General features: G+C 44.9%; 1 protein-coding gene and 1 long non-coding RNA gene across 15 annotated transcripts in view; one reads left to right on the top strand and one right to left on the bottom strand.

The window, feature by feature from the left end:
• Positions 1-1,228, top strand: part of STAU2 (staufen double-stranded RNA binding protein 2) — a 296,470-nt gene extending 295,242 nt beyond the window's left edge. For all 14 annotated transcript variants that reach the window (XM_025478016.3, XM_025478015.3, XM_035708296.2 and 11 more), the window contains one exon: positions 89-1,228. In XM_025478016.3, coding sequence (XP_025333801.1) covers positions 89-182 — 94 coding nt within the window. In that variant the 3' untranslated portion in view covers positions 183-1,228. The remainder of the gene's footprint in view (positions 1-88) is intronic.
• A 320-nt stretch (positions 1,229-1,548) lies between these two features.
• The window catches only part of LOC125754008 (uncharacterized), a 39,201-nt gene continuing 24,230 nt past the window's right edge, over positions 1,549-16,519 (bottom strand). The window contains exon 3 of the long non-coding RNA XR_007407171.1: positions 1,549-3,036. This is a non-coding gene — a long non-coding RNA (uncharacterized LOC125754008). The remainder of the gene's footprint in view (positions 3,037-16,519) is intronic.

Raw genomic sequence — 16,519 nt, 5'->3', positions numbered from 1 at the left:
TTGAATCCTGTGTGCCATCTGCTAATAAACATGTCTGAAGACGTGCAACCCTGGACCTTCAGCTCTTGTTAATGTATTAATCTTCCAGACAAGCCCAGCATCTGGGAGAGAAAGCGGACAATAACCAGACACACCCGGGCTCCATCGCTCAGGACTGCAAGAAATCAAAGTCGATCATCTAGCAGCTCCCAGAACCGCGGCTGCCACCGCATCCTTATAAACCTGTCAGCACGCGTGAGGGTGTCTGTGTTCAAGGAAATGAATGACTAATACCATTATTTGAGTCTTATGTGAAGACAACACTATTCTAACACAAGAGATAATATACATAGTACTGTTTATTCAACTGGGGAAAAATAAAACTTTGAGCATTTCCCTTGGAACTTGAGATCAGATCATAACTCATTTGCCCAGAGGCAGCAGAAATCTGATCCTGCTACTGGAGCTGGAAATAACAATTAATGAGAAGTGTTAGAAACAGAGGTAAAAATTTTAAATGATTAATAGAGAAAATTGGGTTCGGTTCTGTTGTTATGATTGTTTTGTCGTGGCGCTTGTGTTCAGTTATATTTTCTCTCTCTCCCTCTCTCTCTATCTCTCTCGTTTTAAATAATGCTTGATGATTCAAAGATTAACCAATGCCGTGCTGTGGAATGTGATGGTTGTTGTCTTCATATAGAGTCACACAGTTGCTCTTTTTATGCAGATATTTGTAATCTTCATCCTGTATCAATACGAATAACTTGAAGGCGCACGCCTCAAAGATGTATGCAAACAAACAAGGTTTAAATCAGGTCAGATATTTTATTTAAAATATGAAATAACGTTAGGAACAACTAGTTTCAATATACTCCAGGCATCAAACAAACAAACAAGCAAACAAAAACGGTTGTGGGTTTTGAGCTCCATCATACTCTTAGCACTAAGGAGGCGTCTGGCCTCCGCAAACCATTTCTCCGGATTCCACGTTCCCAGGTGGACATCGCCCCCACCCTCATCCGTGTGTCGTAGCCACTCACTGTTGGCGTCAAGAGTGTTTTCAAGAACTGCCTCTGGACTCGGGACAGTGAGTAGGATCAAAATAAATAATGTCCATGGCGGGGAAGGGAAAGGCTGTTGGAGGAGCCGTAGAGGCCTTGCCAGCCTGTAGCCAGCCACGCTCTGGACCAGCATGTTGGAACCCAGCGTGTAGCGAATGCAGTAAAAATTTGGTCGGTTTCTGTGTGAAGCGTTGTCGTTGTTGTTCTTTCGCTCCCTGGCTCTCGTCCCTCAGCCGTCGCCTCGGTGTCCCCCTCCCGGGGTCGCCACCGGCCGGGCCGACCTGCGAAACTGCGGCCTGGCCTGCTCGGGCCTGGTCATCCCATTGTCCCGCCGTTCTCCCCATTGATTCGCAAACGTTGTGCAATGAGAAAACACTATAGGGCCTCACTGCTCGACCCAACATGACAAGAGAAATAGAATTATGTAAGATTTCATAAGCAAAACCACCACAAATCATGATGGGGCTGACTCACACGCGACTGGAGAATAAACAAACAGCAACATAAGGAAATAACTCGAGGGTTGTTTTTAATGATTCCCATGTGGGGAAGTCCGCCGGTACTGGGAGGGCTGGGTGCCCTTGGAGGAAACGGGTTTTGTTACATAAAGCTGGGTCCTTGTGGAAATAACAGCACGTTTGTAAAGTTGGGGGGTGGGGGGTGACGGGGTAAGTAAGGCAAGCTGAGCAACCCATCCTGCGGCCCCGCACTGGGGGCAGAGGGCCCTGGATCCTTCCCTCGGGAGGGCAGGATGTGTCTCCTGCTCTGCCTTTACCACCTGAGGTGTCTTCCCCGGGGCTGGGTGGGGAGCAGGCCTGGACACAGCACTACTTGGGGCAGGGTCTCTAAAGTGGATCTTCAGGGGGGGCCTGGGTGGCTCAGTCGGTTAAGCCTCTGCCTCCAGCTGGGGTCATGAGCCCCGAGTCCTGGGATCGAGCCCCACATCAGGCTCCCTGCTGGAGGGGGAAGGTCTGCTCCTCCCTCACACTCTCCCTCTGTGGTCTCTTTCTCTCTTTCCCAAATAGATGAATAAAGTCTTTAAAAATTTTTAAATAAAAAATAAAGTGGATCTTCAGTTTACCAAGCACAATAAACACAGACTGCCTCCCTCAGCCCACGGCCAGAGCACCAAGGCCAATAGGGCTGTAGGAGAGTGGAGAGCCCAGGGAACAAACAAGCTAATCAGTTCTCACCACCCGAAAGTCTGAAACGTTCAACTCCGGAGCCATCTGATGTGAGCCACCCTCAGAGAGCCGAGGTATCTCCAACACACCAGGGTGGTGGTCGGTGCAAGGGGAATGGTGGGGGGTATAAGTTTGCATAGGAGCTCAAGTTTAGTGGGGGATAATTATCTAAAAATTCCATCCCATCTAGCTGCTTGAAGAGCCCGGGAAAGCCTTTAGCTATTGTCCTGGGAACCCAGCACTGTCTGGGAACCTTCTGGGTTTTCCTTGGATTAAATTAGCAATGCAAATGTTGGGTGGCCTGCAGACCCTTGCAGGAACCGCCTAGGATGCTCCAAGCTCGTTCCAAAGCACAACGTTATATATCATTAGAGGGGAAACCATTAAGTAGATTTATTGAAAGAATGTTTCTTCGCCACAAGGAGATCTTTTTGATGAAAAATGGAACTCATTATTCTTTAAAGGACACAGATTGACTTATCTCCTTTATCAATTACAGTGTCTGCTTTCAGCTTTTCTCAATCAGCAATGGGCTTTGTAGTCACTTCCCAGTGCTGAGGCCAATGTGCTTTATGAAAAAGGTTTGTTTTTACATTTTAATTGGAAATATAATATTGCACTTTGGAACTCTGACCATCCCTTTCCAGTACAACTTGCCAAAGATCGATGGGGAGACACCACCAGTCGGGCTGTGACAGGATATTCCTTCCTTTCCGGTGGTGATGGATCCGAGTTGTCCTAGCATTCTTTTCCCCAGCAAACATTCTCAACAGTGAGTTTTATTGTTGTCTTCGGTAGCTTCGACCAAATTCCTGCACCATTAAATAAAAAAAAGATAAATGAAAAACATAATGTATTATACAGACATTTTCAGGACTCTTGGTGACCTTGGAAATGTGGTGCAGACCAGTTGGTTGGTGCTTCATCCTGCTGCAGGTGAGTGATCACTGCCCAGTTTGTTCTGTACCTTTTAGTGTACCAAGGCTGCTTGTTGTCCTTTTGGCCAAGGACGATAGAAAACCTAACAGTTTTACACACAGAGCTAAGAAGTCATTAATGGCAAAACCGTGCATAAAGTTGTCTTTGAGTTTCTCCTAACTTACCCCACTATGTTATGGGTTCCTGATAAACGTATCAATGATACATTGAAAACATGCAAAAATGGGTAAATGAATGATCTCCTGAAGGGATAGATAAACTTGTTAAAGAAATAAATTTTGAATCTCACTGCTTAATATAACAGAGATAGTCAGTCATGATAATATATGGCATTCCCATTGATAACATTATTGTACCTTCAACCCCAGGGGGACTGTGGCATTTCTTAATCCAACACAAGGTGGGTGAGTCCAGGAACACCCCCACTTCAGAGGACTTCGGACCCCTGGAAACTCACTACACTATCCTGCCCACCCTCTCTTCCCATTTCTGCATTTATATCCCTTCCCTAGGCTAGCAGATAATTCCAGTCCCCACTCCCAGATACATTCCTATATGTCCATAATCACAGATACGTGTCTCATGAGGAAGAGCCTTGTAATATATGGTTCAAAGCAAAGACTTCCCGAGACTCTGTCAAGCCCACTTTCTTTTTCTGGCAGATACTACCCAAGTTCAATCTCACCTTGCCAAGACTCATTTAAAAATTATCTCATTAGGGAAGCTCTCCTCTATGTTCTAACCTCTTAACATAACTAAAAGCTCCTTTAGATCCCCAGCACACTCTGATGTATGCTGGGAATGCAGAAAATAAATAAACAAACGAAACTACTTCCCCCTAAAGGACCCGTGTTCTAGCTGGAGGGAAAGGCCCACAAGGAAGTGAGTGAGCACAGAGAGTGGAGCATTTTGTTCTCCCAACCATTGCACTGGAGCTAGATGTTCACCTGCTTGTCCTCATCAGTCACTTCTTCCTCGCTCATCTTACATGCTTTGGGCCGCATGCTCTATTCAGGTGACACTGTCAAAAAGCCACCATCTGCTTTCCCTCTAGCAGTATATCTTATCTCACCTCTATCCCACACACTCCAGACATCCACTGACAGCCCCTACCCCCCAGTTCAAATATACAGACACCAGATGAAGAAGCTCTTTAAGCCCCCCTACACTCAGGAGGCCCGACCGACCAAAGTGATTCTTCATATCATATCTTCTGGCCTGGGAATAGTGCCCACTTTAGTATGTAAATGTTAATTAAATAGATGAGTGACCCCCTAAACCCTGCCATAATGGATTTGCCCATCTAACTGGATCAGCAGTGACCTGGATGCATGGATGAAGAAGCCTGGCCTATTGGATGGAGTCTCTTGCCTGGGGATAAATTCTAGTTCCACTTGGCTAACATGTGGCCTTGTTGAAGTCATTTAACATCTTCAAGTTTCAGCTTTTTATTCAAAAACAATAGGGGCAAGAATATGCAAGAGTTAGTGGCCTATTTTTTAAAGGGCACAGGTTGTGAAAGTCAATACAATCTTTCAGTCAGAGTCAGTGGGTATTAGGGAAAAAGCCATAGTTAAGAGTCAAGCCCCTGTAGACTTGGTTCAGACACAGATGGGACCCTGGCAAGAGATTTAGCATTCCTGAGCCCCAGTTTCCACGTCTATAAAATGATGGCCCCTAAGAGCATTTCAATTGAATTTATATTACCATTCATGCCTCTATTACTAGTGGGATACTTATATTCAAACTTGTCTAATGTGTGGAATTTTTTTTATCAAATACCTGCAAGGAAAATACCACTCTTCTGTCAATTTGGAGCCTGTTGGTTGTAAGTTATAGAACCCTATTCAAACCAGCAATGGGAAACTTGTTTTAAGTTATAGGGGAGGGGCACCTGGGTGGCTCAGTGGTTGAGTGTTTGACTTTGGCTCAGGGCATGATTCCGGGGTCCTGGCATCGAGTCCCACATCAGGCTCCCCACAGGCAGCCTGCTTCTCCCTCTGCCCATGTCTCTGCCTCTCTCTGTGACTCTCATGAATAGATAAATAAAATCTTAAAAAAATATAAAGGTATAGGGGTGTTTCACAGAACCTAAGGGCAAAAATGCAGACACAAACTGAAGCCAGGAAGTAGGAGGCTGTGGGGAAACCAGGAAGCTCTCTTCCTCCCTGTCTGTCAATTCCCCTCCTCCCTCTGAATGTCTGAATCATCTCTTTCCACATCAGCTACTGCTTCTTAAGTGCACAGATCAGAGAACATGGCTACCAATAGAACCCAAGAAGAAGAAACAATGACTCTCTCTTTTGATTTCATTCCTCAGATCAAAGGAAAGAACCCCTAATTGGCCCACCTTGGACAAGATGTTCATCTCTGGCCTACGTTGTACTGATATAGCTGCCCCACGATATCCCTACGGAGCAGGGCAGGTAGTCATCAGAGAAGAATCACTGTCTTATGAGACAACCCAAATATATCTGCCTTGACTACATCCTAGGGGGCAAGGCTCATTGTAATCATGTGCCAGTTCTTACTTTCAGTGTAAACAGTGAAGCTTAAATAACGGAGAGTCCCCCAAATATCATAGATTGGTCTCTGGTTTGTGAAGATGGTACTGTTTTGTTCAGTTTTGTTTAATTCTTTCGAGTCTTCAGTTTCAAGTTCTGATGAACCACGAAGTTGTCCTGAATGAGTCATAAAGCTATCTAGGAGAAAAAATTAAAGCTTTCCCGTGATCCCAATTAGTATATTTTTAAAAGCCTCCTTTCCTGTAACACACGTAGTGGGAAATCTAGGCAGTAGAGTGGTCATCCGTCCGCAGTGATTTCTATAAAACCAGAAAACCAAAGGCCACTTCTCTGCTTTTGTTATCCTGAGGGGATTTTAACTGTAAAGGAATTTTTGAGTTTTACAATGGAGGTAGGTAGAGATGGAAGCAATCTTCATCTGATTTTCTTTCAAATTTTACTTGTAAGTTTTCAAGGGATCCCAAAGAAGGGAGGCGATTTGGTGATTTAAATGAGTGGGAGGAGGCAGAAAATAGGATCAGAAATTTGAATTCAGAAGTGAATTCTTGATGAGAAAGCCAAGCTGCACGGGAAAAGAATGAGGAAATGGGGAGTTCTGGAGAAGGCATTCGTGACCAGAACAGACTAAGAGTTTCCTGCAGGTAAGTCTTTAAATGCCCGCCCCTTAGCTTGAGGAATGAGTAGTCAAAATCTTCTGTTTCTCATTGAGCCTGCCCCCAAATCTTCTACATGAGTAGTAATTTTCCAGAAAGGTCACTGTTTTTCCTCATCCTCTGAGTGCAGAGGAAGGAAGTCGAGCTCTCACCAACTCAAGATGATTATTAAGCTCCAGGCAAAGCCCAAGCCTAGATGTGAACTCCAAGGAGACATTGGCCCTTTGATCATCAGAGAAGGTTAGAACCTTTGTTTTTGCCTGGAACCAGAGTCGCTTCCACAGTCACCACCACAAAATGTGCAACAGCTATTTGAGTGCTCAGCTCCACCACAACCACTGCCTCCATCTCAGGAGAACAGATCACTTAGCCTGCAAACATCAGGCTAAGTGTATCTTGCCTTCTAGTTTCTAACTTTAACCATCCAAATTCCAACCAATTAATCAATTAGTAGATATGGGGTTAGTCTTGTGGGGAACCAACCAAAGCTTAAAGGGTCTCTACCCTCAAAGAGCTTCCAGTCCAGTTGGGCAGATGAGATGGCAGCAAGATGCTGAGAGAAAACGCAAGAAGACAGATACAGATATGCTTCATTAGGAATTGATTTCAGCTCCTGCTGCTCTCACAATGCTTATAGGAAGCTTCATGAGAAAATTCAGACCAATGACCCGGTTTTAATGTTAAAAAGAATGTCTACCTTGAATTCCTGTTCCCCTTTGATCTGGTGACTTGGCGTGGCCAACTCATAACCAAGATGCTGTAGAAATCCATTTTGCATGTTTCCTTTTCTGGGGTAAATCCCCTGGATGGCTGAGACTTTATGAGCGATCAGCCCCTTACAAACCACCACCTTCACCAGCAACAACCTTCCTAAATGCTGATTTATAATCTTCATCCAGCTTTTATCAAGAAAGCTGTGCTGGGTATGGTTAAGAGTCAGGATTCAGGAGTCAGACTGTTATACTCAACTCATGGCTTTTCCACTAAATTCTTATAATAATGTCCAGGTACGTTACCTTAATTTTTCAAGCCTTACCTTCTTCAGCTATAAAGTAAGGATGGCTGTGTTGTTATGTGGACTAAATAAATTAATTTTATGAGTTAATACATGTAAAGTGTTTTGAGCTATATGTGGCAGAGAGCAAGTACTCAATAAACATGAGTTATTATTGACCAAGATCCAATCGATGAATTAATCAATAATTATTGATCAACTACTGTGTGCCAGATATTGTAAGTGCTGAAACGAGAAAGAGGCTGAAATGAACAAGGCATAGCCCTGTTTTGTATCATGAGACGTTGATTTCTTAAAGATAGCTATACAACATGCACACAAATAAATGTTATTTCAAACTGAATAATCTCAGAGACCTGAGGCCAGGAGCTTCCACAGAAAGCTTCTGTGGGCTACTCAGACAATAGGATCATCTTTGAGATGTCTTCATGAAGCCAGATATCTGTGCCTTTTAACGCCTCTTGGGACTGGTTTCGTGAGAATGACCCATAGGTCAGAGAAATATTTCTGACAAAGGGATTACATGTTCCCCACACACCTCATGATGCACCTCTTGCTCTAGACTCCTCAGGACACCAGGAGAAGATAGCAGAAGAAGCCCACCAATGATCCAGAAAGGCACACACAGACCCAGAAGGCAGGGAAACCAAGGCTGGTAAGATGACTCTGAAATATTAGACCAAAGCTGAGCTTGGCTTCTGTTGGTATAAGTTTCTTGGGAATAAAGAGAAAGGACTATAAATAGCCCTGTCTCTCTTGGTCAGTATGGTAAAAGCAGCTTATTCCTTCAATTCTATCTGGTTACAAGTATAATAGCACTACCTTGGCTCTTTTTTTTTTTAATTTTTTTTTTATTTATTTATGATAGTCACACACAGAGAGAGAGAGGCAGAGACACAGGCAGAGGGAGAAGCAGGCTCCATGCACCGGGAGCCCGATGTGGGATTTGATCCCGGGTCTCCAGGATCACGCCCTGGGCCAAAGGCGCTAAACCGCTGCGTCACCCAGGGATCCCTACCTTGGCTCTTTTATATAATTTCTTAGTATACCACCCTGAGAAAGAGAAGTAGAGGCACAGGATGTCCCATACAATGGGTAATAAAAGTTATTTACAGTGGAGTTGAGGTAATGAAGGTCTGAATGAGGGCAGTAGCAGTAGGGAGGGAGAACAGGAAGCATGAGAAAGGTAGATTCAACAGGCCCTCATCACCAAATGGATGTATGGGTGAAGTGAGGGAGTTTTGTCCAGGCTGGTTCCAGTGCCCTGGCCTAGGACGCTGGCAAATGGCAATACTAGTCACTAAGATAGGGAACGCAGGGGAGGAGCAGGTTGTTAATGAAGTCAGTGCTGAACCTGTTGAGTCTGACATGTCTGCAGGACACCCGGAGAAAGATCTTCAACTAGTGATTGAAAATGTAGTGTCAAACATCAGGAGTGACATTTAAGTGGAAGAGAAGGTGTTTGTGAGGAATAAGCACATGGGTGGTAATCGGTGACGTGTAAATTAATACAATCCTCCAAATAGAGCTTGTAGAATAAGAGAAGAGCAAAAGGCCAAGGCCAAGCCTTGGGAAGTAGAAGTAGGCTGAGAAAGAAAAGCTCATGCAGGAGTCTGAGATAGAATGGAAGTCATAAGTCAAGGACGGCCAGGGGATGATGGGATGGGCAAAAGTGTCGGTTGCCATGGTAAGGAAGTGAGTGAGCAAGAACAGACAGGAAAGAGCCCAGAAGATCTGGCATCGGAGGTCATGGATGACCTTTGATGGTCTTGTTCAGGAAGGAGGAGGAGGATGCAAAGAAGGGTAGCCTCACTCCCCCCCTTGAGGGGCTAGACAGCTCCTCCAGCAAAATCCTGAGTCCATTGTCTTCTGGATGCCTGACATGCTATTACACTAAGTACAAGCACTGTAAATTGGTACACCTTTTCTAGAGAACAATTTGGCGATGTGTATCCAGATATTTAGTGAAGAAAGAATTCTGTTGTCAGCAATCTCTGCCCACTTACCACCCAGTGATGGTGTCTGCTTGGGCTGTGTCAGTGCAGGAGAAGGAGGCAATACCCTTGGGAATTTGCAAACTATCGAGTCTCATTCAGGTCAGCATGATCTGCAGTGACCTGTGTCTAGTGAGTATGTTGGTTACCTCTGAGGATGGGGCAACTGCAGATGGGCATTGGGTGCCCCGCCTGTAGATGCTGCCCCACAGAGACACTCCCTGTTGGAAGCCCCTTCCCACCTTGAGAGTAAGTTGTCCATTGTTCTGGTAGGCTTGTGGTCTTAGCTCTGCCTGCTTTTATTTGCCTTCTAAGATTAGGGCTTCTACTTCCAGAGAAGAGCCAGGAATCAGAGGGTATTGGTTTAAACTTCCTTGGTAGTTAGCCTTGTGTGGGGCTCCTTCGTAAGGGCTGTGTAGGGAACCAAGATTGTGAAGTGCGGTGGGCATAGTCTGGGATACAACGTCTTATATGGAAAAGCTATAACAAGGCATTAGTGGTAACTTAAAGATGGCTATAAAATGTCTTTCTCACTAGTGAGAAGCAGAGTTTATTTTCCCTCCCCTTGAATCTGGGTTGGCCCTGTAATTGCCAAATCAGTAGAATCTGGTGGAAGTGACATTGTGACAGTTCCAGGCCTAGCCTCTTGCTTCTGGGTCTAGCTTCCTGCTTCCTCCCTCTTGAGCTATTCTCTCTTCTGACGGTCACTCTTGGAACCCAGCTGCCATGCTGTGAGAAGCCCAAGCCACATGGAAAGACCACATTGTAGGCATTTTGGTCAAGCCGTAGCTGAGCTCCCAATTGACAGCCAACATCAACTGCCAGCTGTGTGAACAGGCCCTCTTGGGGGTTCCAGCCCAGTGAAGCCTCAGATGAACAATACCCCAGCCACCATCATGTGGAGCAGAAGTTCCACCCAGCCAGTCAACTCATCAACAGCATCATGAGAAATAATGCAAGAATTGCTTTAAGTCACCAAGTTTGGGATGGTTTGTTATGCAGCAGGAGATAACTGGGACAGTTTTCCTTTATAATTTCCCTGGACTTGAATGCAATTGCTGGGTAAAATGGCAGAAGCCAGCCCTCAGTTAGCCATTAACTTCCATCTCTGCTACACACAGAATCCTTCTCACAATCCCTTACAAGTTGCCACACAGGGTGGGAGCTCCCTTTTGCCTCTTTCTGTCTCCTTGTGGTCGGAGCACACAGTGGAGTGAGTGCCATTTTTCCACAGACAGCTGAACACAGCATTCATTTTTTTTTTTTCTGGTTAGTTTGCACAAGAGAGGGCCAGATGCCAACACTAGGTGGGCCCAGATTGCTAAGCTCCCATTCTTTCTTGCACTGAGGGCTAATTTTAGTTCCATGATAGGACACTTGACCTCAATAACTGTATGTTTGTGGCTTTATTCAACACCACCGATTCAAGTCTCCCAGGCTTCTGCTCTGCTGCGAGCCCTGCTTCTCCCTGCAGGCTATTCCAAACCCTCTGGCTGATATTAAGCCTGAGCTCCAGGGCACCATGACACACTAGCTTATGGCCTTGACTATTATTTCATCTGTATTCATTTTTTCCCCAAAATCTTGATCATAAGCTTCTCAGGGACAGGGGCCATGACTTGGTTTGGATTCTGGACCCTCCGAGGAAGATCAGGAAAGTATGACAAAAGCCTGACATTTACTCCTTTTTGTATCCCGGGAGCCCAGAGTCAATGCCAATTTGCTGGGAGAGTGTGGTCCTATGGACCAGAACTTTGAGCTTGAAAAAAGAATGGCCCAGAAAGTTCTAGGTCAACTACTATGGCCAAAATTTCACTTTTCTTACTGGGTTGTGATAACTGTGAATAGGTATGCTTAGAATCTTCAGCTCAAACAAATTCATTTATGACAGACAAAATTGTCTTAAAGCTCATACTACCATTATAACTCTCTATATTTCAGATTTAAAGTAATTTCTAGCATGATGGTTATATTGTTTTCATATTGTCAAGAACATAAATGATAGCAGGAAGATCTTATTACTAGGAAAAAAAATAAAATTAAACAAGGTGGTCTGTGGTGAGTTATCGTGTATGGAATTAATTTCACATCCAGGTTTGGATGATCTCATAAATTGTTCTTTTGGTTGGCAGTTTCACCCTAGCCTGAGAGATTGAATTATTTCCTTGTAATTCAGACCCCCTGTGTAGTCCATAACGAAGAACACATTGTGTGTCTTGGCTAGCCTAGGTGGTAGAGGACAGATGCCCGCAGTTGTCTGAGAGCCGTCAGTGTTGAGCTCAACCACACATCCTTGAGGGACAGTGATGTTATCAATGGCGCATTGTTGCAATATCAGGGTGAGGGGGTGGGACAGAGATGGGAGGAAATCCCTAGAACACTGAGTCTGACATGGGTGTGTTTACACTATGAGATCTGTTTCAGACAGTTTGGCCCAACTCCCATAGAACAATGGGACTTCCCAAACTTCTGTGGCATCTCAGAGAGACAATGGCTCAAGAGACTAGTAGTGCAGAGTCCCAACCACAGAAGAATGGCTTCTGGATCTCTTCTGGAGGAACAACCCTCACATGTTTGAAGGACAAAAGATAGCAAGGATCTCAGATGCTTCAAATCCTATAGAGACAAACAGGCAGACAAGAGAAAGAACGTCTAGAAATAAAAAAAAAAAAACAACTGCATAGCCAAGGTGTCTCCTTTTGACCCTGCAGGATGCAACAAAGCACCCTCCAAAGCTACAGCCTTTTTCTTCTAGGTGGTAGAAGGGGACAAATTCTACTAACCTCACCCAGAACCAAACCCTCTGAAGGATGACATCGGTGTGACTTCCAACCCCCAGGTCAGAGAGTCAGACTCACTGCATGTATATCATTTGCTTCCTCTAAATTTGCAAATAAAAAAGCCATAGAAGATCTGTTGCCTCATCAAATACTATGGCAGCTGATCCAGAAACCATCTTTGCTGCTGAAACCCATGGCCCTGAATCTTCCTCTATGACTGGCAGCCATCTTTCTGGGGCCTGCAGGGCTGGCCTCTCCAGCCTCACTAACAGCCTGGCTGAAAGAGCAGTGAGTGCTGTACTCCACTCATCTACCCTTGTTGGGTGCCGAGGTGGCTCTGGAGAATTCTTTTAACCAGCACTATAGAAACCCAGACTTTATTCAGAAGAAAGTGCTCCACTGGACTGCTGCTATGTATAGGGTGACCAACCTCGATTTGCCCAGGACAGGGGTTTCCTGAGACTTGGGACTTTCAGTGTCAAAACTGGAAATGCCAAGCACACAGGGACATTGGTCCTCTGCACTGCCAGCACTCATGCTACAGGAGCAGGGGAGAGGAAATCCCAAAGGTACCTGCAATTCCATATAAGCTGCCCTCCAGCCATCGGCTGCCTTGCCACCTGGGCTTTTAGGCAACTCTTCTCTCCACCATCCCGCATGTCTAAATCTGAGATTTGTGCCCGTGGGTGCTATTTGGGCTTTTTCAACAAGCTATGTCTCCCCAGGCTGAAGAAGAGGAAATGTGGTACGATGGTTCACAGCACTGAGCTATCCCACCATGATTCTCCAAAGCTTCTCTGATGAGCAACCAGAACAGTAAAAAAAAAAAAAAAAAAAAAAAAAAAATTCATTAGGTTTTCTTTTTTAATTCTATTATAGTTAACATACAGTGTTACATTAGTTTCAGGTAAACAATATAGTGACTCAACAATTCTATGCATTACTCATTGCTCATCATGGTAGGTGTACTCTCCATCCCCATCACCTATTTTATCCATCTCCCCACCCACTGCTCCTCTGGAAATCATAGTTTGTTCTCTATAATTAAGAGTCTATTTCTTGGTTTGTCTCTTTATTTCTCTCTCTCTTTGCCTTCGCTTGTTTTTTTTTTTTTCTTAAATTCCACATATGAGTGGAGTCATATGATATTTATCTTTCTCCAATTGACTTATTTCACTTAATAAAATACTCTCTAGTTCCATCCATGTTATTGCAAATGGCAAGATTTCATTCTCTTTCATGACTGAATAATCTTCCATTACACACACACACACACACACACACACACACACACACACACACCATCTTTATGTTTATCCATTCATCTGTCTGTGGACACTTGGGCTGCTTCCGTAATTTGACTATTGTAAATGATGCTGCAATAATAAACATAAGGGCACAGGTATCCCTTTAAATTAATTTTTTGCACTTTATGGGTAAATAGTAGTACAATTACTGGATCATAGGATAGTTCTATGTTTAACTTTTTGAGGAATCTCCACAGTGTCTGCACTAGCTTGCACTCCCACCAAAGGTGTAGGAGGGTTCCTTTTTTTTTCTACATCCTCACCAACACTTGTTGTTTCTTGTGTTTTTGATTTTAGCCATTCTGGCAGGTGTGAGGTAATATCTCATTGTGGTTTTGATTTGCATTTCCCTGATGACAAGTGATGATGAACATCTTTTCATGTGTCTGTTGGCCATCTGGTTGTGTTCTTTGGAGACATGGCTATTCATGTCTTCTGCCCATTTTTAATGGGACTTTTAGTCCCACACAGAGGCCAGTTTGGAACCTTGACAACCCCAGTATGTTGTAAGATCCACAAGAGCTGGTCAACAGATTTTTCTCCTGCCTGAGGCCATCTGAGCATCTTTATAGAGTTCTGAGTCAAAGACTGAAGCTTCATCCAGGGTAGTGCCCTTGTGAAGTCTGGAAAAGATATACAAATTATAAGGAGGGGAGACATTTGCTCTTGTCAGGGGATGATTAGTCCTACGAGGAAAAGAATGCAAAATGCAGGAAGCACATGCTCCTTCTTGTCACTTGGGAATCCCAAGCTCCCATTTAAAGCATGTCTCATGGACTAGGCTGCTGAGGGTAGAACATGGGCATTGAAGGTGTTTTCTCTTAATATCTTGGCCAAAATCCTGCCTTTCCTGCCTTCAGAACTGTAGGCAGTGCAGGGTGGAGGGCAGGGCATCCAAAGACACAATTGGGGCACTTAAAATAGCAATAACAGTGACCACTTGATCCGAGGACCAGAGATTTCCCGCTCTGTGCAGCTCTTCCAGTGTACCCACTAACTGAAAAGCTGAAAAGTGAAACTGGAGCATCGCTAGAGCAGAGTTGGGATGACATACTCAGTTTTTTGCAACTGGAAATCCTAAGGAAATTTAAAAGTCCACAGTTGTGTCTGGATTTTTGGAATATTGTTTAGAACTAAAATTATCAGTAACCCAGCTCACTGAGTCCCAGAAGAGAAAAAGGGAGAACCTTTGAAAACCTGAAACTCTGTAGCCTGATAGGCAATGAGTTGGGCCCCAAACATCCTGCTGCCAGATTTGATGCTTCTCTCTCTAGGTCCTTCTAGGCCAGGCTGGCTTGTCTTTCCTTCATCTTCTGAACATGCCCAGCCCTGTCCTGCCCCCACGTTTTCCTCATCAACTGTTGTCTAACGTGTGTTCACCTTCCCCTTCCTCCTTGCCCCGCTTTCCAGGTGAAGCCCACATCCCGCCTCCTTCACGAAGCCCTCCTGGATGCCTCAGCCTCTACCTGCCCAAACATATGACACCACTGGGCTGCCTCATTCATTCTCTCCTGAGCAGATGGCGCTATCCATGGCTCACATGTGTCATTGAAGTGGCCACACGTGCATGTCTATCGTCATCATTGAACTGTAAACTCTTTGAAGGCAAGGTCTATCTTTCATTTTCTGGACATATCCAGCCAGGTGTGGCCTGGAGAAAAATTCAGTTGTGATTGCTGGTATTGTTTGATCGAAATGAAACCCGGATTAAAGCCAGGGAACACATGCATCTGCTCTGTGACCCAGCCATTCTATCCCCCAGTATTTACCCAAGAGAAATAAATGAACCCAAAATGCCTACACAAGAATGGTCACAGCAGCTTTATTTGTAATCACCAAAAACTGTCAACAGCCCACATGCCCATCAATAGGAATTTAGATAAACATACAGTGGATCGTACAAATTCATCATTTGGATAAATCTCAAATGCATTTCAGTGAAGCCTTGCACAAAATAGTCAACGCCGCCTGATTTCATTTCTATGAAGTTTGGGAACAGGTAAACTCATCCATGGTGAAAGTTATCAGAGCAATGCTGGCTTCTGGGGGTCAAGTGGGGGAACCAGCTGAGACAGGGGCGTGAGGGAGCGCTCTGGGTTGATGTTAATATTCTGTATGTTGATAAGGGTTTGGGTTGCCCAGGCAAACCTCAAAACTCTATACTTAAGGGTTGTGCATTTTATTAAAGGTAAATTTTTATCTCAAAAAAAAAAAAACCAACCATTAACAAAGATTGAACATTCACAATGTGCACGTTGTCCGATTCACTTTGAAATGCATCAGAAAGGAAAGTGTATTGATGGACAGAGAGGGATGGACACATGCATATGCAGTGAAAAGTAGTAAAATAAAACAGAACAAAAGAAGCCAGGTCGGTGCTGGCCACCACCCAAAGCACCAAGCTCACCCTTGGTGTGGCCACTGCCCATGAGGACCAGCGGGGAGGATAAATTGCTTCTCCGACGGGGCCGCCAGGGAGGAGGTGGTGTCCCCTGGGGGGTGAACGGGTTTCTGGGGAGCAGGAAGGGGGTAGTGACGGGGGCCGGCAGTGAGGAGCGCAGCTGGGGCTCCTGGGGGGCTAGCCAGGGAGCACTGAGGGGGAAGGGCTGCGGTGGGGCTGGCTGTGAGCAGGTGGCCCAGGGCTGTGACCTGGAGCCACTGGCCAGCAGGCCACACTGTCCTTGGCACTACTGGGCATGAAGGAATGTTGAGTGAATGGCAGACTGGCTGAGCTCACTCCAGTGCTGGGCCGACAGCCCTTGAAGTCCAGAGTTGAATTCATGCTTCAAAGGACTATCTTTTCTTCGGAAACATTGATAATCCAAACCACATCTAACCTCATTCCTCCCTTTGATAGGGAACTAGGCTGGTAGATCAGAGGAGAACCAGAGAGTTAGCCCATCTGGAATTCAGCAGAGGTTGCAAACTGGCAGCCCTCGGGCTGGATGCAGCCCACAGATGTGTTATGTGTTTTGCTTGGCCTCCCAGAGGGTTGGTTGTTGTTGTTGTGTGTGTGTGTTTTTTTAAGATTAGTTGCCAAGGTTTTAAAATCACCTAGACTGTCTACATCTCTTGAAATATT

The sequence above is a fragment of the Canis lupus genome, chromosome 29 (genome assembly GCF_003254725.2).
Source record: "Canis lupus dingo isolate Sandy chromosome 29, ASM325472v2, whole genome shotgun sequence".
NCBI lineage: Eukaryota > Metazoa > Chordata > Mammalia > Carnivora > Canidae > Canis > Canis lupus.
The sequence above is the reverse complement of the archived record's forward strand: the minus strand, read 5'-3'. Positions and strand labels throughout refer to the sequence as shown.